General features: G+C 42.5%; 1 protein-coding gene across 2 annotated transcripts in view; it reads left to right on the top strand.

The window, feature by feature from the left end:
* TAT (tyrosine aminotransferase) overlaps positions 1-10467 on the top strand; it is a 253009-nt gene extending 242542 nt beyond the window's left edge. For both annotated transcript variants that reach the window (XM_033941777.1, XM_033941778.1), the window contains exons 12-13: positions 7315-7413; positions 7752-10467. In XM_033941777.1, coding sequence (XP_033797668.1) covers positions 7315-7413; positions 7752-7895 — 243 coding nt within the window. In that variant the 3' untranslated portion in view covers positions 7896-10467. The remainder of the gene's footprint in view (positions 1-7314; positions 7414-7751) is intronic.
* The last annotated feature ends 16972 nt before the right edge of the window (positions 10468-27439 follow it).

Below are 27439 nucleotides of genomic sequence, written 5' to 3'. Positions count from 1 at the left end.
CCAGAGTCTAGGATCCACAACAGAAAAAGCCATCACTGGGGCAGAGACTAATTTAGCCATCTTCGTCAAAGGGCTCATCAATTGACTTGCGCCATTAGAATGAAGGCAATGCACAAGCTGATAATGATTTAACGCTATTCACAAATATTCAGGTGCAACATCAGAATCATTTGAATTTAAAATCATTCAATAAACTTAAATTTCAATCTTTGCAAGAGGGGCAAACAAAAAAGAGATCTACGTATTGGCATATTTTTTTATAACTCAATAAAGCTGCATGGAAACAGTTAAGTTCAACCCAAGTCCTGTGTATGTCTGTTCAGTCAAAAGCTGACGGTGGCCAGTCAGCATTTTGCTGTAGCTGCGTCAGGGCAAATAGACTTTAATCAGTACTTCTCCTCCATGCTCAGTGGCACACCTATACGCCACTGAGCACAGAGGAGAAATGCCAGTTAAAGCCTATTTGCCCTGACGTAGCTACAGCAAAATGCTGGCTGGCCACCATCGGCTTTTGACTGAACAAACTTGGATTGAACTGAACTGTTTCCAAGCAGCTTTGTTTCAAGTATAGGTGGAGGCTTCTTTCAAGCACATTCAAGATAAGTAAAGCAGTAAACAGGATTTCTGAAAGAATAGTGACTGGTTTTCAATAATTGAATGGGTCATTTGTGCTTGTTAATGACTGTTTTTCAAAAACTGAACGAGTTAATTGTGCTCAGTTAAGCGGGCAGGAAGATTATTATTGTTACCCCATCAAACGTTATAAGCAAGTTTGATTTGGAAAGGAGGAGGTTTTTTATGCCAATGAGGTATTGCTCGCATACAAAAATATCAGCAAGGGGTTCAGAGTTTGAGGCTTTTTCCTCCTTCTTACACAAACATTGAGCCTCCATAGTTCAGACACTTATTGAAGCAATTTAAGCAATAGGTAGAAATGTGCATTTGGGGTTTGTTTTTGTTTTTTTGCAGATTGGATATTTACAACCCCTGAGTTTGTGATTTTATTTTCACTTGGGTAAATAATGGGGTTCCCCAGGGGTCTTTGCAGGGACCACTGCTTTTTAACATATTTATCAATGATCTAGAGATGGGAATAACTAGTGAGATAATTAAGGACTTTTTTAACAAAGCTGTGGTAGCAGCCGATGCGTGACGAACACACCGATATCCATTAATCCCCTATGGACATTGGCACGATTACCACAGCAGCAGTCTGCTAGCATGGTTGACAAACATCAACAATCTTATTGTTATGACTAGGGTGGCCATGCAATTAATAACTAGAAATTGGAAAAGTTGGGATAGGTTGAATTTTTCTTTTTGGTGGGAAACATTGTGTTTATACTATAGATATGAAAGGATGATAGTGGAACAATCTGGAAATAGTAAAAGGTTCAGAGAGATTTGGAGGTATTGGTCAAGCAATACAAAGATTAAATCCGTGGAGGGGCATAATCAAAAGGGACGTCTAAGTCCGTTTACATCCATATCGTAAGTCGACCAAAGTTAAAAAGAGCCTAAGAGGCTGTGGTAGGCAGAAGCACGTTACAGGGCTTCAAAGAAGGTTTGGATGGGTTCCTAGAGGACAAAGGGATTGAGGGGTACAGATAGGAGTAGAGGTAGGTTATAGGGATAGGAGTAGAGGTAGGTTATAGAAATAGTCAGGGACCACTGCTCAGGCAATAGGCCTGATGGGCCGCTGCGGGAGCGGACCGCTGGGCGAGATGGACCTCTGGTCTGCCTCAGCGGAGGCAACTTCTTATGTTCTTATGACACATTTTGAAAGATACGTCCAACTTTTTTTTACTTTCAAAAATCATCTAATTATACGTCCTGCCGATTTGATCGTCCAAGCCACTAAATCGTCTATCTTTATACCACATTTCTGTCCAACATACCGTCCAAGTCCAAAACGCCTAGAACAAGCCTTGTTGGACATGGGAGGGGTCTGCAAAGTGATGGACTGCACACCCAGACATGCCACCTAAATAGTGGAGTACCTTACAGGGCACCGCTGTGAACTTCACAAAAAGGGTGCCATGGCTTCTCCTCCCTACAGATCCCTTATAGGTGACGGTGAGCCCCCCAAACCACCTCCAGAATCCCCTATACCCACTTACCTACAACTCCAATAGCCTGTATGGCTGCAGGAGCCACTTATATGCCAGTCAAAAAGGGTTATGGGGGTGTATAGGGCAGTGCACATTTCAGTATCAATGCAGTGATTACAGGGGCTTATGGGCATAAATCCTAATCTAATCTAATCTAAACCTTAGGTTTGTATACCGCATCATCTCTACATTCATAAAGCTCGAAACGGTTAACAAGAGTTAGGGTAGAAAGGAACTCCAATATAGGGAAGAGGAAAAATGAAGAGAAAATTTAGGACTAGATTAACCAGAGAGGGAGGAGGAGTTACATTTTTGAGAATAACCAGGTTTTCAGATGTTTACGGAAGAGTTGGAGGGAGCTCAGATTCCTAAGAGGGGAGGTAAGGTTGTTCCAGAGCTGAGTGATTCTGAAGGGGAGGGAAGAACCTAGTTTTCCTATAAGGGAAATGCCTTTTAGAGAGGGAAAGGAAAGTTTCAGTTTTTGGGTGGATCTGGCGGAATTGGGGTTAGAGGAGTTCCAAGAAAGAAGAATGAAGGGAGGGAGGATACCGTGTAGGATCTTGAAAGTGAGGCAGGCACATTCGAAGTAGACTCTGGAGATTATCGGAAGCCAGTGGAGCTTGGACAAAAGCAGTGAGATGTGGTCAAATTTGCCTTTTGCGAAGATAAGCTTAGCAGCGGTATTCTGAATCTGCTGGAGTCTATGAAGGTTTTTCTTTGTTAGGCTAAGGTAGATAGAGTTGCAGTAGTCCAGTCTAGAAAGGATGGTGGATTGGACAAGGACGGCAAAGTGTTTTTGATGGAAACAGGATCTCACTTTTCTCAGGTCCTCCTCTTTATGGGTCCCTCACCCAACCCCAAGACGACTTAAGCTGCCTCTGCACTGGACGACTAGGCTTTCCTATGCCAGGCGGCCAGATGATGATGGTCTGGAGGCTGAAATTTAAAGTTGTGAATAAAATTTTTATGGTGAGGGGGGGGGGGGGTTGGTGATCACTGGGGTAGTGTGTGTTATGTGTTTGCAATGCTTATCTAGTGAGTTTAGGTGAGTTTTTGTGACTTAGACCATGTTTTACATGTTCCGTCTAGGCTCTGTTGTTAGACTTTCGGTTATACATGCTGTACGATTAAGTCTAAGCCGGCCCATGTCCCACCCAACTTCTGCCCTCTACACGCCTCCCGAAACTCCCCATTTAGCTTTGGATGTTGAGCGGCACTATGAAGGCCTAGGTCATTTTTAAATACGTCCAAAACCCGGTTTTATTATCAGCGCTTGGACGTTTTTGAGAAATGTTCATCCAAGTGCCGACTTAGGCCAGTTTTTGGATGTTTTTCTCTTTCAATTATGAGCCCCTTAGTTCCTGGATTTATTAGATTTTTACACACATCCAGGTAGGGAAGGAGGGAAAGGGAGGGGATGGAGTAATTTGTTTCAGATGTTTGCACAAATTTAAGTGTTGTTATTTGTTATTATTGTGTGTATAATTGTTACACTTTTCATAAGTTTTTAAAATCAATAAAGGTTAAAAAAAAAAAAGAAAAGGTACAGAGATGAACGACAAAAATGATAAAAGGGATGGGATAACTTCCTTATGAGGAAAGGATAAAGGGGCTAGGGCTCTTCAGCTTAGAGAAGAGACGGTTCAGGGGTAATATAATAGAGGTCTATAAAATTCTGAGTGGTGTGGAAACGGTAGATGTGATTAATTGGTTTACTCTTTCCATAAATACTAGGACTAGGGGGCATGCGATGAAGCTACTTAGTATTAGATTTAAAAGAAACAGGAGAAAATATTTCTATACTCAATGTGTAATTAAATTCTGGAATTCATTGCCAGAGAATAAAATGAAAGCAGTTAACTTAGTAAAGTTTTAAAAAGGTTTGGCTAATTTCCTATAAGAAAAGTCCATATGCTATTATTGAGATGGCTTGGGGAAATCCATTGCTTATTTCTAGGATATACAGCATAGAATCTGTTTTACTCCTTAGGATTTTGCGAAGTACTAATGACCTGGGTTGACCACTGTTGGAAACAGGATATTGGGCTTGACGGACCTTCAGTCTGTCCTAGTAAGGCAACTCTTATGTTCTTAATATCCAGGTACATTGTCATAGCACTATCTGTTAGTATAAAGACTAACCGGAGGTAGGTCAGGATGGAGTTGGGACTTACTAGGTTAGAAGAGATTTTCAGCTTGTTGACAGTCCTCTCTGCTGCTTTGAGACCTAGTGTAGTGGTGCTCTGTGCATTACCCTTTCTTTGCTTGTCCTGTTTGGTCTTTCACTCCCTTCTATCCTACTATATTTTATGATTATTAATATTCTGTTTTCCTCAATGCTCTACTCCCTCATTATATTATTTTTTTGTAACTTATGTCTTCTTATGTTTGCTCCTATTGTTATTTCATTGACACTTAAAATAGGCAAACTTTAATATAAATCAATCAGATCTTCAGTTCATCAAATTATATCATGCTACTTCCATCCAAAATGTTTTGTAAAACACAAGTGGGGAATCTCAGAACGCCACCCTGTCTGATACAGTACAGTGTGGCAGCACTCTTCACTGGCTCACCCAATCGGGCATTTACTTTCTTAATCTATATTGGTTGTTCTTTTTTTCTTTTTATACTAGTAAAAAAGTATAAAAGAAAAAAGAACAACCAATATAGGTGACAAGGAGGCATTCTGAGATTCCCCACGTGCGTTTTACAAAACATTTTGGATAGAAGTAGCATGATATAATTTGATAAACTGGTTATTTAATTGAAACATGACGGCAGATAAAGGCCAAATGGCCTATCTAGTCTGCCCATCCGCAGTAACCATTATCTCTTTCTCTCTCCGAGAGATCCTATGTGCCTATCCCAAGCCCTTTTGAATTCAAACAGTCTCTGTCTCCACCACCTCTTCTGGGAGACTGTTCCATGCATCTACTACCCTTTCTGTAAAAAAAGTATTTCCTTAGATTACTCCGGAGCCTGTCACCTCTTAACTTCATCTTATGCCCTCTCATTGCAGTTTCCTTTCAAATGAAAGAGACTCAACTCATGTGCATTTACATTATGTAGGTATTTAAATGTCTCTCAAGAAAAAAATTTAACCACAAAATACAAAAAAATGTTATTAGCCAAGGGACGGTGACACCCACTGAAAAAACATTTACTTAAAGTGGAGAAAAAGCCTCAACCTCATTTAATATTTAGACGGCAACCCACTGGGTTTCCAGCTGTTCAACAAATGTATCATAGCCAAAAAACTCCACAAATATCAAAATGCAATTTCAAAATGGTATATACTCCCACCACTGTGCACAGGAAAATAGGGAAAAAGAACAAGAAACAATGTTGAACTTATCTTCACATCATGATGTCAATCTCCCAAAATGTTGTGCTCCAACACAGCATGCCAACCTTCTGCTATAGCATCCTCATCAGATTCATAGCGTTGTGGTGAAGAAAAGCTGTTCTACTTTCCAACAAAGCTCTTGTTTCACCAACGAGTCATACGCATTGACATACGGGTTGCCATCTAAATATTAAATGAGGTTGAGGCTTTTTCTCCACTTTAAGTAAATATTTTTTCAGTGGGGGTCACCATCACTTGGCTAATAACATTTTTTCATATTTTGTGATTTAAATGTCTCTATCATATCTCCCTTCTTTCCTCCAAAGTATACAGATTGAGATCTTTAAGTATGTCCCCATACACCTTATGATGAAGACCACATAACATTTTAGTAGCCTTCCTCTGGACCAACTCCATCCTTTTTATATCTTTTTAAAGGTGTGGCCTCCAGAATTGTACACAATATTTTAAATGAGGTCTCACCAAAGTCTTATATAGGGGCATCAATACCTCCTTTCTCCTACTGGCCATGCTTCTCCCTATGCAACCTAGCATCCTTCTAGCTTTTGCCGTCACCTTTTCAACCAGTTTGGCCACCTTAAGATCATCACATACAATCACACCCAAGTCCCGCTCTGGATTATACCCAAGTCCCAGACTTGATGGGCCATTTGGCCTTTATCTGCCATCATGTTTTTATGTTTCTATTCAATGTTCTAATCTAATCTAATTTCCATCTTATATACCGGATCATTCCAGCAAGGACTCGAGCCGGTTAACAAAGATTTAAAAGAATATAATAGAAAACAATAATGAAGGTAATAGAAAAATTTTCAATAAATTAGATCAGTCCTCAGTTAAGAATCTCTGAAAGAGATAAGTTTTCAGATTTTTCCTAAAAAGTGATAGAGATAATGACGTTCTGATAATCGAGGGAAGATCGTTGGTGTCTGATTTAGGCCTGCCATTGAATATCCAGGTCAAAGTTAGCTAACTGCTGTCACCAGCTGAATATCTGGGGATAGAATATAGCAGTATAAATAAACCTTGTGCTTTATGATGTAGACTGTTGACCATTTTAACAGGTGTGATCTTCAGAACTGTCCACAGTCACCAGAGACTTACTCAAGAGGCACCATCACCTCCTTCTGGGTTTTCCTATTGCCTTCTCTATCTGTTTAGCCACTGAAAAAACAATGGTTTAAGATTAATACCAGATCCCATCCTTGTTTTATGCACCGAACTTTACCCCCATAGTCTACCCCTTACATCCCAAATGCATGAACCTGCATTTTTTTATCATTAACTTTTATCTACTAAACTTTAAACCATTCCTCTGAGGCAGGTACAAAATATGTGTAAAGTATGCTTGCATATTGCAACTTCATCCAAACTATGCCCTTATTAAGAGGCCCTTTTACTAAAGTTTAGTGTGCGCTAACAGACATTAGTGTTGGCTAAGTGCCATGTGGTCCATAGAGTACAAAATAAGATGCATAGCACTTAGCACATGCTAAGCTTTAATAAAAAAGGGCCCCTATGCTTCTATACACCTACTTTTTATGTGCATCTACTCCTACACATGCTACACAGAGAAAATGCATTTTAAAATTATCCCTAGTATTCTGCAAATGCTGATTGATCTAGTAATGCATGAAGCAAGTTTTAATCCATTTAAAATGTTGTTGACCTTTATTTCTATAATTTAAAAGGGAATGATCACATCACAAATCTTCCTGTTTTATAAGAAAGATCAAAAGAAACAAATTCCAGAGTATTAAAGACTGAATCGATAATTATTAAATGAATTTTCTGTCCCAAGTTCCACATCTATTTCTATTTCTTATGCTGCAGGTTGGGATTGCAATGGAACATTTCCCAGAGTTTGAAAATGATATAGAATTTACAGAACGATTGATCTCAGAACAATCAGTCTTCTGTCTTCCTGCAACGGTAACTTGCTTTTCAAATGTACTTTCTTATAGAAAATACATTTCTTGGGCACCATTTCTACAAATTTTAATGCAAAATATTTTGCAAGCTCTAATACTTCAGCAACTATTCTGCATAGATTAAGCTTTAGTCACACAGTAAGGAGCCTGGTTCTGTAATGAACAAGTCCCTGTAATGACCCTGAATCATTTCCTTTGTGTTCCTACTACTTTCAATAGTCAGCTGCATTTCCTATCCTGTCCCTGCAATGCATAAGATAGTTCTAGTAATTATAAAAATTTTTTTAGGAGAACCAAATTGTACAAACTAAACTAATCCTTTTCCCCTGTTAACTGCAGTGTTTTGAATATCCTAATTACTTCCGGGTTGTGCTGACTATTCCAGAGGAAATGATGCTTGAGGCCTGTAGCCGAATCCGGTATTTTTGTGAGCAGCATTACCTGGATTCTGAAGGGGCACAAGAAATGGAGTGCGACAAATAGACGAGAGGGATTACCTTGGGATCTACCTCTCTCTTCTAGGCAAGGACTACCTACAGATAGTGATCAAATAATCACATTATAAATGCATGCTTGAGAATCCATTCAGCCAATGATGTGTACTGTAAACAGTGCCAGCAAACTCACTCATTATACTAGATGCTTGTATTCTTCCCACTGCATGACAAAACAGTTCTTTGTATATTTTTTTTATTTAAAATATGGTTATATAACAGTTACATTAATATGGAAATATGGTGCAGCGTTGCTTGTGCCTTATTATATCACAGCTGTTTGCTCTTCACCTCATTTGTCTTCCCACAAGCTGTTCATCTTTATGCTACAAACATTTATCTTGCCCATCACTACTATACCATACATTTTTCTTCTATATCACCAGTTTCAAATAGGATTCAATGCAGTTTACAATAAGATTACTGATAAGAGGACATGAACATAGAATGAAATATTAAGTGGACAGAGTTCTGAGTTCATGTTATGGGTTCGAGGAGAAAAGATGAGTCTTTTAACCTTTCCCTGAAAATATAGTATGTGCATGTTTGTCCTACCCTTTTTCCTGCTTATTCTTCCATCTGTCTTCTTCATGCTTGTTCTCAATCACTCACTCGTCCTTTTGGTACTTTCTCTTCCTGTTACTCATTTGTCATCATGTTGCTTGCTAACCTGCTCCTCTATCTGTCCCATCGGGTTCACAATCTAGCTAACATACCTAGGGCAACGGAGGGTTAAGTGACTTGCCCAAGGTCACAAGAAGCAGCGCTGAGCTCACACCTTCAACCTCAGGTGCTCAGGCTGGAGCTTTAACCACAAGGCCACTCCTCCCTCTTCTCCAGCCTATTCCACAAAAAGTAGAATAATTACTATATATGAATACTACACTTCCTATCTCTAGAGGAGAGCCAGTCTTCTGATCTAGAAATTGTGAGAACATTCCAAAATCAAAATTGCAGAAAATACTATTATTTTATAGAGCCAGTAAAGATCTTTGCTATTCCCTAAAACCCCCCCAAACAAAACAAAACAGAATTCTAGGACCGCTACACCATTTGGGTAGATAAAGCCATTACATGGTGGCTAGGAGTAGGGTTACCAGATATCTGGCAAAACCCAGACATGTCTCTTTTTAGAGGACTGTCTGGGTGCCCGGACGGACTTTCCAAAACCCGGTAGTTTGTCCAGGTTTTGGAAAGCCCCGACCTCCCAGCCACATCTGGAGGGCGTCTGAGCATGCATGCTCGGAGACCCTCCAGATGTGGCCCAGAGGTCAGAAAACAAAGACAAGGCTTTGCGGAGGTGGGGATAGAGGTGGAACAGGATGGGGCTGGAGTCGGAACAGGGCATGGCTAGGAGCAGAACAGGGCAGGGCCATGTGTAAGGGTTTCGCCAGACAAAACTCTGATAACCTTAGCTATGATGCTTTCCTTTTCTGAGGCTTAGCATTTCCTATCTCTGCCATCTCAAACTACAGTTCTTGGGTCCGGGAACAAAAGCTATCAAGCTAATATTCAAAACAACTTTTGTGTTTGCCAGTGAACACATAATTTGCTTATCTGTGTATTTAAAAAGGTTATACAGATAAGGCTGGGCAATTTAGGGAAGTTTAGGTTCTTACCTCGATAATCTTCTTTCTAGTAAAAAGGCATATGAGTCTTGAACCAGTTTATAGCAGGCATCATCTACCTTTTTGTCTCAGTTCTGCCTCCTGCATCTCTGGTCTGTGCCACATCTCCTTAGTTCATATCAAAGCAATTGACAATTCTAATAAGAGAGATAAGGAGGCGGAAAATGGGGTACTCTTTGCCCAACCAATCCTGTTCTGATTTGCAACAAGTAAAAGGCAACAAATCAATGCCAATATTATAACTGAGAACAAGGTGGATATGAGCAAGTCACTTACCTGAGCGCAACTAGCACTAACACTTACCGTATATCTCTCAAGCCTCTCACTTTTCTCATTGGAACAGAGAGATCAATCAGATCTGTCTGACAATAGACACCAACATCTAGAAATACTGTACATACATGTCTGAGACAACAAGCAGGCTAATTGAAATATAAAAGGGTGGGCCTTCAAGACTCATATGCCTTTCTACTAGAAAGAAGGTTATCAAGGTCAAAACCTAATCTTCTCTTCTAGTGTAAAAGGCATATGAGTCTTGAACCAGTGGGATGTACCAAAGCAGTCCCCTGAGACTAGGGCAGATGATGTTTTATGTGAGCAACTGCAAAGAGGAACATTTAATGTGAGCATGTGGGAAAGAGGAACCTGAACTACAGCTATTTGATGCTGGGTCCTATGCTAGGAGTCACTACCCAGGAAAAAGATCTAGGTGTCATTGTTGAAGATACGTTGAAACCCTCAGCTCAATGTGCAGCCGCAGTGGCTAAGAAAGCAAATAGAATACATAGTAACATGGTAGATGACGGCAGATAAAGACCCAAATGGTCCATCCAGTCTGCCCAACCTGATTCGATTTAAATTTTTTCTTCTTAGCTATTTCTGGGCAAGAATCCAAAGCTTTACCCGATACTGTGCTTGGGTTCCAACTGCCGAAATCTCTGTCAAAACATACTCCAGCCCATCTACACACTCCCAGCCATTGAAGCCCTCTCCAGCCCATCCTCCCCCAAACGGCCATATAGAGACACAGACCGTGCAAGTCTGCCCAGTACTGGCCTTAGTTCAATATTTAATATTATTTTCTGATTCTAGATCCTCTGTGTTCATCCCATGATTCTTTGAACTCAGTCACCGTTTTCCTCTCCACTACCTCTCTCGGGAGCACATTCCAGGCATCCACCACCCTTTCCGTAAAGTAGAACTTCCTAACATTGCTCTTGAATCTACCTCAACCTCAAATTATGTCCTCTGGTTTTACTATTTTCCTTTCTCTGGAAAAGATTTTGTTCTACTTTAATACCCTTCAAGTATTTAAGCATCTTAATCATATCTCCCCTGTCCCTCCTTTCCTCTAGGTATACATATTCAGGGCTTCCAGTCTCTCCTTATATGTCTTCTGGCGCAAGCCTCCTATCATTTTCGTCTGTTAGGAATTATCAGGAAAGGAATGGCAAACAAAGATTAAAATATTATAATGCCCTTGTATTGTTCTATGGTGTTGAATACTGTGTGCAGTTCTAGTCGACGTATCTCAAAAAAGATATAGCAGAATTAGAAAAGGTCCAGAGAAGGGCAACAAAAATGATAAATGGTTTGGGATGACTTTCCAATGAGGAAACACTAAACTGGCTAAGGCTCTTCAGCTTGGAGAAGAGATGGCTCGGGGGTCTATAAAATACTAAGTAGAGCAGAAAGGGTAGATGTGAATCACTTGTTCACTCTTCCCAAAAATACTAGGACTGGGGGCATGCGATAAAGCTACTAAGTAGAAGATTTAAAACAAACCAGAGAAAATATTTCTTCACACAACTTGTAATTAAACTCTGGAATTCGTTGCTGGAGAATGTGGTGAAATCAGTTAGCTTAGCGGGGTTTTAAAAAGGCTTGGATAGTTTCCTAAAAGAGAAGTCCATATGCCATTATTGAGATGGCTTGGAAAAATCCACTGCTTATTCCTAGAATAAGCAGCATAAAATCTGTTTTACTACTTGGGATCTAGCTAGGTACTTGGAATCTGGGTTGGCCACTGTTGGAAACAGGATACTGGGCTTGATGAACCTTCAGTCTGTTCCAGTAAGGCAATTCTTATGTTCTTATGAAGGCCCTCTGTGCTAGGGACCACCACCCCAAGTATAGCCAGTCTGTACATTGTCTCCTCCCAATACATGCGCTACTAATAAGAGTTTCCAGGTGGGCTACTATCCAGAGAAACAATAACTACACTGCCAGTTTCAATGGAACACTCTTGGAGCCTCCCTGCCTATTGACATAGGCCACCACTTTGGCATTGTCTGAGACAACCCTGATCGATTTGCCTTCCAGGATGCTCTCCATCATTTGTAGGACCAGTTGAATGGTGCATAACTCAGGGTGGGGTGGAAGAAATGCAGCCAGCACCTGATCAGTCCTCCGGACTGACACAGGACCACACATCCTGTGCTCAAGCTCCAATAAAGACCAGGAGCGAGCCTTGCTCCCAGGGGAACAGTCCCTGAGCCACCAAAGAATCGGGGCAGGTTGGCCAGGCGGGTTCTCTGTAAAAGGGATCCCGGCCCCCCTCCCTCCCCCCCCCCGGCTACAGACATCTGAACAAAAAGTCAGAATCTTTTCCCAGACAAAGCTGCTCCAGTCGAACTAGGAACCTCTGGAGCACCACAAGTCTCACAGTTCGGACGAATTCCCCAAAATAAAAAAATCTAAATTGGAGCAGATCAGAAAGACACCTTCCAACTTGCTTGTAGAAGGAAAAATTGAGGCAATGGGGCACAGCCCAGAGATGCATGAGGAGGAGCCGAGACAAAAAGGTAGATGATGCCTTCTACAAACTTGTGAGTAAAGGAGAATAACCCACTGATTCAAGACTCATATACCTTTTGCATTAGAAAATTACTAAACAGTTCAATACTATCCACATAGGGCTGGGTTAGGCAAAGGGTAAGGGTGGTCTTATCTAGTTAGTGGCAATATTCAGCCACTCTCTGGATAAGTTATTTCTTCAGGTTAGGTCATCCAAATATCACGGTTAAACTAAACATATATTTGCTGGTAGTCACAAACCAATATATATTTTCAATGTCACAAACTGTATGAATAGCAGCTAAATATACAGATTAAACGCTGGCATTTAACTTAAGCCTGTGAATGTGCCAGTTGATATTAACCTCCGTGTTTCTTTACTGGCAGCATGCAGAGCTGCAACTACTGGTAGGCCATTAATTCTATTTTAATAATTGTTTACTCAGGTACTTTACCTAGATTGTGAGCCTTCGGGACAAATAGGGAAGTTCTAAGTACCTGTATTTTATTGTAAACCGCTTAGATCTGTAATATGCTTAAGTGATATATCAAATGTTAATAAAACATAAAACATAAACACTGTCAGCATTGTCCGAGTTCTAAGTGACTCAGAAAATGCACAAGTGCAGGGACTTTATCTCATAAGCTCTTCATAACCCTCCCACCTTTATGCTAGTAACAACCATCTCCCTCTGTCAGTGTGTCCTGCCCTCAATTAATGCAGGAGAGCAAGGTATTGCCTTATCTTATCTAAGGACTCATAACTTCAAATGTGCATGAGTTTCTGTCTTATTCTACTTCATGGCCATCCTGTTGTGCAAGTATTTTTGTAAATAAGCCTCTCCCAACCTTAAACACTTTAAGATTCCATATCTACAATCAAATAATTATGATATTCAGTGTTAAGATTAAAACAGGTTTTAGAACCATGAAGTCTGAGTTCTTGCATCTTTAGTTTTGAATCAGCATGCCGAAGTTCAGGTTCTGATTCTTGGATAGTTTTCATATGCATATTATATTGAAATGTAACATATTATTTTGGTTTAATATCACATATCTAACTGTAAAACTGCTACTGCTATGTAATATAAATGACATGTAAGTTATTGTATTTTTTATTAATAAACATTAAAAGCACCATTTATTTTCTGTGAATACTTTTCATTTTGCCTGTAGCTTCGGAACATTTTAATGACCTAAATCTTCTCTTTAGAAGCTGATTGGATATAGAATTTGTTAGACATATCATAATATCATAACTCGAATCTGGAATGCAGCCTATGTTGGCACTGCTGGGTACTTACTTTGATGCCTCCAAAGTTTACATACTATATTTTAATAGCAGCCCATTTCTTCTTTTTTTTAAATAACTTTATATTTATTCAGTTTTTCAAATTTCAAACAAGCAAATCAAATACTTGCATACAGATTTATAAAAGTTATTAACAGAAAAATTATAAACCTAATTCCACTTAACCCAGTGATTTAGGTTAATTCCTTATTTTTTAAAATCAGCATATTTAGTCCACCATATTGAGAGAGATTTAGAAAAAAAATATTAATGGAGAAAGAAAAAATCTTATTCAAACTTGGAAGCGTCACTTATCTGCAGATCCTACAGCCGGTTATGACAAGTTAAACATTTTCAGCTACAGGCACTACTTGCTCTTTTGATTCTATAAATCCTAACAGTTGTTTAGGTTAAAAAAAATAGATAATTCTTATTCTAGTAAGTAACAAAACATTTTACAGGAAATTTCAACAAAAAATTTGCTCCCAAGAGGCCTCAATGCCAAAAATTCCTTTCTCCACCTCTGAGATCTTAAAGACAAGTCTGGAAATATTTGTACATTAGAACCTAAAAACTGATCATTTATATGACGAAAATACAATCGTAAGACATATTCTCTATCACTTTCCAAAGCAAGAGTTATTAACAAGGCTTTCCTTTCCGTTATAACCTCTAAAGAGTTTTCCAGAAAAGTTGTTAAATTAGTATCCACTTCATTTGCCCCTTGAATCTCATTTAGAGTAGACACTTCCACAGGTTTCTTTATTTGAAAATAATTTGTTCTAACCGTAGGTGGCAAACTTTCTGTTGGAATAAGCAGAATTTCTTTAAAGTACTTTCTTGCCATCTCCATTGGTCAAATTAAGTAACATTTAGGAAAATTAAAGAGTCTCAAATTATTTTTCCTTAATTGGTTTTCGAAGCTTTCCATTTTCCTGTTCTTTCTTTCCTTGACTAATTCCAAATCCAAAGCCTTCATTTCACAAATTTTTGTCTCCTGTTTTTCTATCTTTTCACTTCTATCTTTAAGGGCCAAACCCTGTTGCTCCACTTTGGAGTGGATAGTTCTATAGTCAATGCTTAAAGTGGAAAAAGACAATTTGAGGTTTGCGTCCATAACTGAAATGGCCTGCCATAAAGCCTCCATGTCTATTTTTTCCAGCTTCTCTAACACCCCAAAGGTGATCTTAATCCCGCCAGAAGCTCCTTTCACCTCTGCTTCAGTGTGGTATAGCTGTTGCTGTTCTCCAGTCTCTCCAACTCCCGATGATATTGGAGCTACCAACCCTCCTTCGCCAAGGTTCAAAATCTCCTCCTGGGACATCGATTCCTCAGATTCTCCCAACACTGTACTATTTCCGGGTTGCAGTGGTGGTTGCCTTTGCTCCGGGCTTAGCAACACCCGAGTCTGTAAGCTGAGTTTGCCCGATGAATTTGGGCTTACCCCCGAAGTAGAAGCTGCTGATTCACCCAGTCGAGCAAAGGCTCCTTCAATTGTTGTCTGCACCAGCCGTTGTGGTGCTGCTGCTGCTGCCGCCGGAGGGTTGCCGCGAAGGGCTCCTTTCCTCTTACCCATTGCTAGGTAAGAGGAATGCTGTTGTAATGCTGGCAGACCCAAAATGACGGTCTTCTTCTCAGGCGTCTGCTCCCGTCCCCATCTTAATTCCCTCTCTCCAATAGCAGCCCATTTCTAATAATGGCCCACCCCTCTGTTTCAGCATCATAAACCCTATAAATTTCACCTTAATAGCCAAATTTAGATTTCTCCAATAATAGCCCCCCCTACAAGTCAAGAGCCATGCCAAGAGAACAAAGTGTCCCAGAGGTGTGACACAGAGGGGTGCCCACACTTTTTGGGCTTGCAAGCTATTTTTAAAATGACCAAGTCAAAATGATCTACCAACAATAAAATTTAAAAAAAGCACACTGTACGCAGAGAAAATGTTAATTATCATTCCTATTAGGGGTTTTTTCAAAGAGGTCAAAGCAGATGACTCTATGCACTGTCAGCTCACTAACAACCATACAAAAATAGACAAATACCCCCCTCCCTTTTTACTAAACCACAATAGCAGTTTTTAACGCAGGGAGCTGCGCTGAATGCCCAGCGCTGCTCTCGACGCTCATAGGCTCCCTGCGCTAAAAACCACTATTGCTGTTTAGTAAAAGGGGACCATAGTGTAAAATATAGACAGCAGATATAAATTCAGACACATTTTGATCACTAAATTTAAAATAAAATCATTTTTCCTACCTTGTTTGGTGATTTCATGAGTCTCTGGTTGCACTTTCTTCTTCTGACTGTGCATCCAATCTTTCTTCCCTTCTTTCAGCCTGTATGCTTCCTCTCCTCCAGACCTCATTCCCTCCCCCAACTTTTTCTTCCTCTCTCCCTGCCCTTTCTTTCTTTCTCTCTTCATGCCCCCTTTCTGTTTTTCTGTTTCTCTTCTTTCCTTCTGTCTCCCTGCCTGCCCTCTTTCTTTCTTTCTCCCTCCCTGCCCTCCCCAAGCCACTGCCACTGCCATCGGATAACAGGCCCCAAAGCTGCTGCCGCTGCCCCAAGTTCTCCCTGCTTTGGGCCAACCAGCATTCTTCTCCCAGACGTCAATTCTGCCATCAGAGAGGAAGTTCCGCTGGCCAGAACTTCCTCTCTAACGGCAGAATTGACGTCGGGGAGAGGAAGGTTGATCAGTCCAAAATCGACCTATTGGGAAAAATGCTGCCGGGTCCTGCCTTTGCGGAAACAGAAAGTAGGCAGGACCCGGCAGCAAGTAGAGCAAATGGTAAGCTTCACTGACCTGTCTCCCGCCTTAGCCCGCGAACGCATGCTTCGGGGCTCTAACATGTGCGTGCCGGCTTCCCTTCTCTTCACCCCCCCCCCGGACATAACTTCCGGTTTTGGAGGGAAGAGAAGGGAAGCCGGCACGAACACGTTAGAGCCCTGGAGCATAAGTTCTCCAAGCCGGTTTTAAAAAAATGTTGAGCAGTTGCAGCAGCAGCAGAATTCAGGAGCGGATGATAGCTGGGCGGTCATCTAAATTACCCGGGCGGACCGCCCAGCTATAAGGCCCTAGGGAGAACACTGATATATATAAACGAAACCCTAATATTTAAGACTCTGTATGCAGTACAACCTCTGATAAATAGAAACAAATGCATTTTTTCCTTAACAGTGCAAAATATAGACAGCAGATGTAATTTCTCAACACTGACACAATTCAATCACTAAATTTAAAATAAAATAATTTCCCCTACATTTGTTGTCTGGTGATTTTGGTTTTTAAACCATCTTTCCCAATCTCTGGCTGCACTTCTTTCTGTCTGTGCTCTTAACTGTGTATCCAGGGCCACCTTATCCATTTGCTGGTTTTCTCTCCTTCACTTTCTGCCATATATCCATCTTTAGCATTAACTTTTAATATTCAATGTTCTTCCATTTTTCTGCTTTCTTCTCAAAATCTACTTTTCCATGCCTTCCCATCTATCCATGTGTACCATCTTCTCCCTCTTTCTTCTCCCCTACTCCCATCTATTCATAAGAAGCATTTCTTATCTCTTCCCTGCCGCACCCATTGCTGTGCACCATCTCCTCCCTCTGTCTCCGCTTTCCCTCCTTTATACCCCTATGTACCATTTCTCCCTCTCCCATGATCAGACATCTCTGTCTTCCCCCTTCATATGGTTTGGCACTATATGTTAAAGAGAGAATTGAATCAAATCAAATAAACATTCTGCATGACATAGATGGCAGTGTGGAATCCTTATGGTTAGAAATTCCATGTGTGAAGGGAAGGAATATAAAGGTTGGGTTATACTACCGTCCCCCGGGACAAAATGAGCAGACTGATGAAGAAATGTTTTCAGAAATTAGGAAAGCTGGAGAAATGGGCAACACTATAATAATGGGTGATTTCAATTATAAAGAAAAAACAAAAAAATTATGCTCGATACAAATATGATCACTCCACTGACCCCTGTGTGCTACAATACAGAATATAGGAGAATTGCAGTATAAGAAACTCAGCTAAACAAAGCATAAATATTTGTGGAGAAAAAAGCCTCAGTTAATGCTTCATGGGCTCAAAAAACTCCACAAAAGTATATTCTCCAAATCTATCTCTATGTCATTGTATTATTTAGTCCACAGAATCAGTCAGCATCGAATACAAAAGCAAACACTGTTGTATAGCAACACCAAGTACTGTACTATCGAAACTACCTCAACATTGACTGGTTAAATGTTACATTGGGGAGTGCTAGGGAGGTAAAATTTCTAGATGTCATAAATGTCCGGGAACCGACAAGAGGGGGGTGATATTTTAGATTTGGTCCTTAGTGGAATGCAAGACATAGTACGGGAGTTAACTGTGTTGGGTCCGTTGGGAAACAGTGATCATAACGTGATCGAATTTGAGCTGATACCGGCAGTAATATTGCAAAAGAAATTTACTGTTGGGGCATTTAATTTTAGAAAGGGTGACTATGATAAAATGAGGAAAATGGTTAAAAAGAAGCTAAAAGGATCAGCTGCAAAGATTAGGACTGTAAACCAGGCGTGGATGTTATTTAAAAATACCGTTGTGGAAGCCCAGACCAGATGTTCCACGTATCAGCAAAGTGGAAAGAAAAGGAAACGAGAGTCGGAGTGGTTAAAAGGTGAAATTAAAGAGGCTATTAGAGCAAAAAAAAAAATCCTTTAAAGAATGGAAAAAGGATCCGAATGAAGAAAATAAGAAGCAACACAAGCACTGGCAAGTTAGATGCAAAGCATTGGTAAAGACAGCTAAGAAAGAATATGAAGAGAAACTTACAAAAGAGGCAAAAATTCATAGCAATTTTTATAGGTACATCAGAAGCAGAAAGCCTATGAGGGTGCTTAGGGAGCATAAGACCATAGCGGAAAGACTGAATGAATTATTTGCTTCGGTCTTTACAGAAGAAGATGTATGAGATGTACCTGAACTTAACATAAGAACATAAGCAATGCCTCTGCTGGGTCAGACCTGAGGTCCATCGTGCCCAGCAGTCCGCTCACGCAGCGGCCCAACAGGTCCAAGACCTGTGCAGTAATCCTCTATCTATACCCCTCTATCCCCTTTTCCAGCAGGAAATTGTCTAATCCTTTCTTGAACCCCAGTACCGTACTCTGCCCTATTACGCTCTCCGGAAGAGCATTCCAGGTGTCCACCACACGTTGGGTAAAGAACTTCCCAGCATTCGTTTTGAATCTGTCCCCTTTCAACTTTTCTGAATGCCCTCTTGTTCTTTTATTATTCAAAAGTTTGAAGAATCTGTCCCTCTCTACTCTCTCTATGCCCTTCATGATCTTGTAAGTCTCTATCATATCCCCTCTAAGCCTCCACTTCTACAGGGAAAAGAGACCCAGTTTCTCCAATCTCTCAGCGTATGAAAGGTTTTCCATCCCCTTTATCAGACGCGTCGCTCTCCTCTGAACCCTCTCGAGTAACACCATGTCCTTCTTAAGGTACGGCGACCAATATTGGACGCAGTACTCCAGATGCGGACGCACCATCGCCCGATACAATGGCAGGATAACTTCTTTCGTTCTGGTTGCAATACCCTTCTTGATTATGCCTAGCATTCTGTTTCCCTTCTTAGCGGCCGCTGCGCACTGTGCCGTCGGCTTCATTGTCATGTCCACCATTACCCCAAAGTCCCTTTCTTGGGTATTCTCATTTAATAACATCCTTCCCATCGTATAGTTGTACCTCGGGTTTCTGTTTCCCACATGTAATACTTTACATTTCTCAACGTTGAACTTCATCTGCCATCTCGTCGCCCATTCCCCTATTTTGAAATTCTTCGCAGTCCTCTTAAGTCCGAGCTCCACTAAATAGTTTGGTGTCATCTGCAAATTTTATTATTTCGCACTTCGTCCCTGATTCTAGATCATTTATGAATATATTAAATAGCAGCGGCCCGAGCACCAAGCCCTGCGGGACCCCACTCGTGACCCTCCTCCAGTCCGAATAGTGGCCCTTCACTCCAACCTTCTGTTTCCTACCCGCCAACCAGTTTCTGATCCATCTATGTACGTTTCCTTCCACCCCATGGTTCTTCAGTTTCCGGAGTAGGCGTTCATGGGGCACCTTGTCAAAGGCTTTTTGGAAATCTAGATATATGTCTATGGGGTCTCCTTTGTCCATCCGTTTGTTAATTCCTTCGAAGAAGTGCAATAAGTTCGTTAGGCACGATCTCTCCTTGCAGAAACCATGTTGGCTGGTTATCAGAAGTTCGTTTCTTTCAAAATATTCATCGATGTTTTCTTTTATCAGTGCTTCCTCCATTTTCCCCAGAACCGAAGTCAGACTCACCGGTCTGTAGTTTTCCGGGTCACCTCTTGATCCCTTTTTAAAGATGGGCATAACGTGGGCTAACCTCCAGTCCTCCGGGATCATGCCTGTTTTCAGGGATAGATTGCAAATTTGCTGCAGTAGTTCCACTATCTCCTCCTTTAATTCCTTCAGATCCCTTGGATGGATTCCATCCAGACCTGGGATTTGTCCATTTTAGTTTTTCTATCTGCCTGCGTACATCTTCAAGGCTCACTTCCATGGATGTTAATTTTTCTGCTTGATTTCCATTGAAGAATTGCTCAGGTTCCGGTTTGTTGGATGTGTCTTCGTTTGTGAATACAGACGAAAAGAACATGTTAAGTCTTTCTGCCACTTCTTTCTCCTCCTTCACCACTCCCTTCCTGTCTCCGTCGTCCAGCGGTCCCACCTCCTCCCTAACCGGTTGCTTCCCTTTAACATATCTAAAGAACGGTTTGAAATTTTGTGCTTCCCTGGCTAGCCTCTCTTCATACTCTCTTTTGGCTTTTCGAACCACTCGGTGACATTCTTTTTGATACTTCCTGTGCTCTTTCCAGTTCCCCTCAGTTTTGTCCTTTTTCCATTTCCTGAATGAATTTTTCTTATTGCCTATCGCTTCCTTCACTATACATAGCAACATAGTAGATGACGGCAGATAAAGACCCGAATGGTCCATCCAGTCTGCCCAACCTGATTTAATTTAAATTTTTTTTTTTTTTTTTTTCTTCTTAGCTATTTCTGGGCAAGAATCCAAAGCTTTACCCGGTACTGTGCTTGGGTTCCAACTGCCAAAATCTCTCTTAAGACTTACTCCAGCCCATCTACACCCTCCCAGCCATTGAAGCCCTCCCCAGCCCATCCTCCACCAAACGGCCATACACAGACACAGACCGTGCAAGTCTGCCCAGTACTGGCCTAGTTCAATATTTAATATTATTTTCTGATTCTAAATCTTCTGTGTTCATAACTATATTAGTTATCCATGCTGGGTCTTTTGTTCAACTCTTTTTGCACCCCTTTTTGAATCTGGGGATATATAGATTTTGCACCTCGGTCACCGTGTTCTTGAGAAAAGACCAGGCATGTTCTACCGTTTGCCATTTTTTGGAAGTGTTCCTAAGTTTCTTCCTTACCATTTCCCTCATTGCTTCATAGTTTCCTTTCCTGAAGTTGAAAGTTGTCGCTATGGTTCTCTTTCCTTTCGGTATTCCTACCTCAACCTTGAACTTGATCATGTTATGATCGCTGTTTCCCAACGGTCCCACTAGCTCTACTTCCTTTGCAGGTCCCTTTAACCCATTTAGGATTAGATCCAGAGTGGCATTTCCTCTCGTTAGTTGTCTAACAAGCTGCTTTCTTCATTCCACCATGTTTCAGAGACTCCAATGATGTCTATGTCCTCTGCATTGACCATGGCTTTTAATTCCCCCATTTGTTTCTTAGGCTCCTTGCATTAGTATATATGCAATTTAGATCCTGGTATTTTCTTGTCTTCATTTCCTTTCCCAGTGCTTTGGTCTTTAGTTTCTTCTCTTTTGTTACAATCCTTCTAATCACCTCTTCTGGGTTAGTCAACTCCTGTAATTTGTCCTTGTTTCTTCCCAGCCTTTTTTCCCCTCAGTATCTTCTTCGGAATCATCGACGCTTGGTCAATTGTCGGCTTTCGCCTTCTTCTTAGTTTAAAGCCAGTTCTATTCCTCTCCTGACGTTGTTTGCTAGAAGTCTTGTTCCCGCCGCGCTCAGATGCAGTCCATCTCTCCTGTAGAGCTTGCTCTTGCCCCAGAACGTTGTCCACTTCCTCACGAAGTGGAACCCTTCTTCCTTACTCCATCTCCTCATCCACGCATTTATTGATTGTAGTTCCTCCTGCCTTTTCACATCTGCCCTCGGTACTGGTAGGATCTCTGAGAACGCTATCTTCTGGGTCCTCATCTTCAGCTTCCTTCCCAGAATCTTGAACTGTTCTATCAGCGTGCTTCTTCTGTAGTCTCTCCTGATGACATCGTTCGTCCCGATGTGGATCATTACTGTGGTCTCGTCCGTCTCCGCTCCTTCCAGGATATTTCCAATTTTGTCCACGATGTCCTTGGTTCTCGCTCCTAGGAAGCAGGTCACCAGTCGATCCTCTCTCCCTCCTGCTATGTGGCTGTCCACATGCCTCAGGATCGAGTCTCCCACTAGGATCGCTGACTTTCCCTTCTTTAGGTTTCGCTTCGGTCTCAGGTCAACGTCCTCGGTGTGCTTCGCTGCTTCCTCTCCTGGGCATCGACTAGCCATTTTCTCCCCCTCGTGCGATGTTCCTATGTCTTCTATGAGGTCATCTGCTTCTTGCTCTCCCTTCCATGTTGGTGTTGGTGTAACTTCATCGTTCATTTGAAGATCGTTTTCTTCCACTCTCCTCCTGTAGGCTTCTTCAATGAATTTCTCGAGTTCCCTGATCTCCTCCTCAATGTGTCTCTCATTCATGAAGTCTATAGCTGTCCTGATTGGATCCTCTGTAGTGTGAAGTCCTTCTAGCTCCTGTATCTTGTCCTCTAGTCGCTTTACTTCCTTCTTCAAGCTTTCCAGCTCCTGGCATCGACCGCATACATATGACTGTCTCCCCGAGGGGAGGTAGTCATACATATGACAGTCTGTGCAGAACAGTGAAAAGCTCATCTTCTGGTTTCCCTCTGCTTCCATTGTCATTCTCTCTCTCTGCCTGCTTCTGGTGTCCTTTCTTTCTCTCTCTGCCTGCTGCTAGTGTCCTCTCTCTCTCTCTGCTGGTGTCCTCTCTCTCTCTCTCTTTCTGCCTGCTGCTGATGTCCTCTCTCTCTCTCTCTCTGCCTGCTGCTGGTGTCCTCTCTCTCCCTCTGCCTACTGCTGGTGTCCTCTCTCTCTCTCTGCCTGCTGCTGGTGTCCTCTCTCTCTCTCTGCCTGCTGCTGGTGTCCTCCCTCTCTCTCTGCCTGCTGCTGGTGTCCTCTCTCTCTCTGCCTGCTGCTGTCCTTCCCTGGTGTCTTGGGTTTAGTGACTTGGCCCTTCTTGAGGCCCTTTGCAAAGGCGCTCTCGCTATGGTGAGCGCCTTTGCCGCTCGCCTTCACTGTGCGCCGAACGGCCGCGCGCCGTTGGCTCCTCCCCTTTTCAGGGGGAGCTTCAAGTCTGCTTCGAGTGATGTCAGGAAGTGGGCGGAGCTACCTCTCGCCTCAGCCCCTCACCCTCTGCCTTCTCTCTGCTCCCTCGTGCCTTCTTCGGTGGATTTTCTCCTCTCTCCCTCCTCGACTTCACCTGCCTGCCCTGAACACAGGCAAGCTGGCAAGCTGGATCTTCAGAAGCTGTGCAGCGTTGGCTCCTCCCCTTTTAAGGGGGAGCTTCGAGTCTGCTTCAGGTGATGTCAGGGAGTGGGCGGAGCTACCTCTCACCTCAGCCCCTCATCCTCTGCATTCTCTCTGCTCCCTCGTGCCTTCTTCAGTGGATTTTCTCCTCTCTCCCTCCTCTGCTTGACTTCACCTGCCTGCCCTGAACTCAGGCAAGCTGGCAAGCTGGATCTTCAGAGGTTTTCAAGGGTGATGATGCGGAAGAACAGAATGAAATCTTGGTGAATCTGGAAGATGTACTGAGCCAAATCGACAAGTTAAAAAGTGATAAATCACTAGGACTGGATGGTATACATCCCAGGGTACTAAAAGAATTCAAATATGAAATTGCTGACCTGCTGTTAGTGATCTGTAACCTGTCGCTAAAATCGTCTGTAGTGCTTGAAGATTGGAGGGTGGCCAATGTTATGCCGATTTTTAAAAAGGGTTCCAGAGGAGATCTGGGAAATTACAGATCCATAAGCCTCTCTTCGGTGCCAAGCAAAATGGTAGAAATGATTATAAAAAATAAATTGTGGAACACATAGACAAACAGGATTTAATGAGACGGAGTCAGCATAGGTTCAGCAGAGGGAGATTTTGCCTCATAAATCTGCTTGACTTCTTTGAAGGTGTGAATAAACATGTGGATAAAGGTGAGCCAGTTGATATAGTGTATCTAGAGGAGGCCTCATTGACACATTATCTGTCCCAATTAGAACTGAGGAAATTGCAAGAATCAGAGACTCAAAATTTAGATGAAGATATATCAGAGGATGAAGTGCGAGGAGTAATACATCGTATTAAAATAGAAACATAGAAACATAGAAAGATGACGGCAGAAAAGGGCTATAGCCCATCAAGTCTGCCCACTCTTCTGACCCACCCCATTAAGTCTGAGTGCTAATGACCTAGTTCCTTAACTCTACCCTCGTAGGGATCCCACGTGTATGTCCCATTTATTCTTAACGTCAAGCACGCTGGTGGCCTTGATCACCTGCATTGGAAGCTTGTTCCAGTGATCTACTACCCTTTCTGTGAAGAAATACCTCCTGGTGTCACCATTAAATTTCCCTCCTCTGAGTTTGAGCGGGTGCCCCCTTGTGACCGAGGGTCCTTTGGGAAAGAAGATGTCGTCTTCCACCTCGACACGTCCTGTGATGTATTTAAATGTCTCAATCATGTCCCCCCTTTCCCTGCGTTCCTCTAGAGCAGGGGTGCCCACACTTTTTGGGCTTGCGAGCTACTTTTAAAATGACCGAGTCAAAATGATCTACCAACAGTAAAATTTTAAAAAAACACAACGCACACTGTATGCATAGAATTGTTAATTATCATTCCTATTCCGGGGGTTTTTCAAAGAGGTCAAAGCAGATGACTCTATGCACTGTCACCTCAGTAACAACCATACAAAAATAGACAAATACCCACCCCCTCCCTTTTTACTAAACCACGATAGCAGTTTTTAGTGCAGGGAGCTGCGCTGAATGCCCAGCGCTGCTCTGAACGCTCATAGGCTCCCTGCACTAAAAACCTCTATTGCGGTTTAGTAAAAGGGGACCATATTGTAAAATATAGAGAGCAGTTATAAATTCAGACACATTTTGATCACTAAATTTAAAATAAAATCATTTTTCCTACCTTGTCTGGTGATTTCATGAGTCTCTGGTTGCACTTTATTCTTCTGACTGTGCATCCAATCTTTCTTCCCTTCTTTTAGCCTGTATGCTTCCTCTCCTCCTGACCTCATTCCCCCCCCCACATTTTCTTCTTCTCTCCCTGCCCTCTCTTTCTTTCTCTCTTCATGCCCCCTTTCTTTTTTTTCTGTTTCGCTTCTTTCCTTCTGTCTTCCTGCCTGCCCTCTTTCTCCCTCCCTGCCCTCCCCCAAGCCACTGCCACTGCCATCGGATAACAGGCCCCCAAAGCCCCCGCCGCCGGCCAAGCTCTCCTTGCTTCGGGCCCACCAGCATTCCTCTCCCCGACATCAATTTTGCCGTCGGAGAGGAATTTCCGCTGGCCAGAACTTCCTCTCCGATGGCAGAATTGACGTCGGGGAGAGGAAGGCTGATCGGCCCAAGATCGACCTATTGGGAGAAATGGTGCCGGGTCCTGCCTTTGAGGAAACAGAAAGTAGGCAGGACCTGGCAGAAAGAAGAGCAAATCGCAAGCTTCACTGACCTGTCTCCCGCTTTAGCCCGCGAATGGGGCTCTAACATGTGTGTGTCGGCTTCCCTTCTCTCCCCCTCTCCCGGACATAATTTCCGGTTTCAGAGGGAAGAGAAGGGAAGCCGGTACAAGCACACGTTAACCCCCGGAGCATAAATTCTCCAAGCCGGTTTTTTGTTGTTTTTTTTAATGTTGAGCAGCGGAGGCAGCAGCAGGCCAGTCAGGAGGGGAAAAAAGAGAAGGGAAGAAGGGAACCCGCTCTGCGATCGACTGGGGTCGCCTGAGCGAGCGACCTGTCGATCGCGATCGACGTGTTGGGCACCCCTGCTCTAGAGTGTAGAGCTGCAATTTGTTTAGTCTTTCTTCGTACGAGAGACCCTTAAGCCCGGAGATCATCCTAGTGGCCATCCGTTGAACCGACTCAACTCTAAGCACGTCTTTATGGCAATGTGGCCTCCAGAAATGCACACAGTATTCCAGATGAGGTCTCACCATGGTTCTGTATAGTGGCATTATGACTTCAGGTTTGCGGCTGATGAAGCTTCTACTGATACATCCCATCATTTGCCTTGCCTTGGATGAGGCCTTCTCTACTTGTTTGGCAGCCTTCATGACTGTACTGATGATTACTCCCAAGCTCGTTCTTCTGAAGTCCTAGCTAGTGTTTCTCCATTTAAGATGTAAGTTTTGCATGGATTTCCGCTGCCGAGATGCATGACCTTACATTTCTTAGCGTTGAAGCCCAGCTGCCATGTTGAGGACCAGTTTTCCAACGTAAGCAGATCCTGCGTCATACTATCTTGCCGATTGCTTTCACTTACTATATTACATATTTTGGCGTCATCGGCGAATAGTGTTACTTTAACCTGAAGCCCTCGGGACAAGTCCCTTATGAATATGTTAAAAAGGAATGGACCCAGGACTGAGCCCTGTGGCACTCCGCTGGTCACATCCGATGTCTCAGAAAGGGTGCAGTTGACCACCACCCTCTAAAGTCTACCACTCAGCCAATGCAATTAGTGTCTCATCTAACCCCATCGATTTCATCTTGCTTAACAGTCTACGGTGTGGGACGCTGTCAAAAGCTTTACTGAAATCCAAGTACACTATGTCCAGAGATTCTCCCGAGTCTAGCTTCCCTGTTACCCAATTAAAGAAGCTGATAAGATTGGATTGGCATGACCTACCCTTAGTGAATCCATGTTGACTGGGATCCCTTAGATTCCCCTCGTCCAAAATCGTGTCTAATTTACCTTTAAGTAGTGTTTCCATGAGTTTACACACTTTTGATGTGAGACTCACTGGTCTGTAATTCGCAGCCTCTGCTCTGCATCCCTTTTTGTGCAGAGGAACGACGTTGGCTGTTTTCCAGTCCAGGGGGACTCTCCCCTTACTTAGGGAGAGATTGAAGAGCATGGCCAACGGTTCCGCCAGTACATCACACAGCTCTCTGAGCACTCTTGGGTGCAATTTGTCCGGTCCCATGGCTTTGCTCACCTTGAGTCTTAACAGTTCGCTGTAAACATCAGCTGGCGTGAACTAAAAATTCTTAAATGGGTCTTCCTTGCTTTGCTTTGCTTCCAGCTGTGGCCCGTGCCCTGGTGCCTCGCAGGTATAGACTAAGCAGAAGTAATCATTCAGTAGTCTGGCTTTATCGGAATCTGTTTCCACATAATTCCCGTCTGGCGTTCTAAGGCGTACTATTCCATTTGTGTTTTTTCCTGTCACTAATATACCTGAAGAAGGATTTGTCCCCTTTCTTAATGTTCTTTACTAGAGTTTCTTCCACTCGAACTTTGGCCTCCCTGACTGCTGTTTTGACCGCTGCAGACCTTGTCCTGTTTTCGATGTTAGCTTCTTTTTCCCCAGTTCGTTTGTATGAAAGAAACGCTCTTTTCTTCTCTTGACGAGGTACGAGACCTCATCAGTGAACCATCGGGGTTTCTTTTTACTTTGTTGTTTATTTGCCGATTTTATGTAGCGG

This window comes from Geotrypetes seraphini, chromosome 4 (genome assembly GCF_902459505.1).
Source record: "Geotrypetes seraphini chromosome 4, aGeoSer1.1, whole genome shotgun sequence".
Lineage (NCBI taxonomy): Eukaryota > Metazoa > Chordata > Amphibia > Gymnophiona > Dermophiidae > Geotrypetes > Geotrypetes seraphini.
The sequence above is the reverse complement of the archived record's forward strand: the minus strand, read 5'-3'. Positions and strand labels throughout refer to the sequence as shown.